The sequence below is a fragment of the Tupaia chinensis genome, unplaced genomic scaffold (assembly GCF_000334495.1).
Source record: "Tupaia chinensis unplaced genomic scaffold, TupChi_1.0 Scaffold000201_1, whole genome shotgun sequence".
NCBI classification, from domain to species: Eukaryota; Metazoa; Chordata; class Mammalia; order Scandentia; family Tupaiidae; genus Tupaia; species Tupaia belangeri.
Window position 1 is genome coordinate 3155763 of NW_006159676.1, and position 1627 is coordinate 3157389.

Below are 1627 nucleotides of genomic sequence, written 5' to 3' on the forward strand. Positions count from 1 at the left end.
AAAAAAAAAAAAAACCAAAAAAACCATGCCAACAGTGTGTGTGTGTGTGTGTGTGTGTGTGCGTGTGTGCGTGCATGCCCAGAATCCGAAGAGGAAAATGAAATACAAGGGAATATGGTGTGGTCACCCCCCCAGGAGGTGACTTCTCACTCTCTCTGTTTCTGGCAAGCACAGGTGCCCTATGGCAAAACACTAAAAGACAACAAACGAAATCTGCAAAAACAAAGCACGTGTCAGACTCAGAAGAGACCACAGAGGCAGTGATTTCGGTCTCTGGCCTGCTGTTTCCAAGAAAGAACTGCAATGCTCCCGCATAAGATAATTACTAAAATGCTCCGGTGGGAACAGAAGACTCAGATGAAGAAAAGCCGGAAGGAATGAAAAAGCTAACAGTGAGTGTTAAAGCTGGTGAACAAACCTAAGGGAGAGGTTTTCTTCGAGCTTCCTGGTGGCCAAGGGAAAAAGGGAAACATGGCCAAAAGGACATAGAGGTCAGTGGTCACCTGAAGGAACATGCTAACCTTCGACTCTTTTAATTCAGTCATTTTGCTTCTCGGGGGCCATCTGGGCAATGCGAGCCTGTCCCTGTCCGCCTACCTGGAACTGGGCACTGATGCTTGGTGGTTTCTTCTTCTTGTGCAGGTGCAGCAGAGATTTGGTGGTGCGGTCGTGTAGCAGAGATTTGGTGGTGCGGTCTTGGAGGGTCATGCTGATGATGAGTTTCAAGGACTTGGAGTCCAGCAGGTTCTAGGATAGATAGATAGGGTCTGGCCTGCCCTTCCAGAGCCCCCACGGGCAGATGGAGGGCGGGACTGGTGGGCTTGGTGAAGGAGCCTGGGCTGCCCCCTACAGACGGCGCTGGCTCTAGCAGAGAGTGCTGATGGCCGCCTCTTTTAGGGCCTGAGTGCCTACACCATTGTCTCCTCCCTGGGGTGAAGCGGGTGCTGAGCCCAGCCCTCTGTCTGCACAGCTCATCACCATTCGTGGTATTTGAACCATGAACGGCGAGAGCCCAGTGGGTGGGGCCGCCCCATGTGCCAACCAACACGGTCAGCTGAGAAGAGGAACGAGCCCCGCCCCGTCTGCAGACTAGACCGAGAGGCTGTTCTCCCTCTTTGGCAAACGTCACGAGCCGTCTGCGCACTGGACGGCCGTCCGCTGTGTTCGCGGGGTCCACGTCTGTGGGTTCCACCAATTGCAGATATGGACATGCGAGCTGTTCACGTGTGTGCAAGGGGGTGAAGCCTACGACGGTCCCTGACGTACTGAACACTGATGAGGGGTCTTCCCAAAGTTCACCAAAAATGCGTCTCATAAACGAAACAAAAAATGGGCATTCAGAGGGCCAATGGGGGCGGGGGGGGAGCAGCAGGTGGCACAGTGGTTAAGGCACTGGACTCCCACATGGTTTGAGTCTTGGACTGAGTGGCCTAAAACTCAGACCTGGCATGTGTGCGTGCGTGCCCAAGATCCCGAGAGGAGAATGGAGGAGAAGGGATTGCGGCGTGGCTAACCCCCCCTGGGGGGGTGATTTCTGGCTTTCTATCTCTCTGTCTCTCGTGCAGGTGCACGCACCCTATAGCAAAAATCTCTCTTCAGAAAAAGAAAAAAAGGGGACCAGCAGTTA

General features: G+C 53.6%; 1 protein-coding gene across 1 annotated transcript in view; it reads right to left on the reverse strand.

Moving 5' to 3' along the window:
* MYO9B (myosin IXB) overlaps positions 1–1627 on the reverse strand; it is an 88921-nt gene that overhangs the window by 30257 nt on the left and 57037 nt on the right. Inside the window, 1 exon segment of the mRNA XM_027771286.1 lies at positions 598–747. Within this exon segment, the coding sequence (XP_027627087.1) occupies positions 598–747 (150 nt within the window).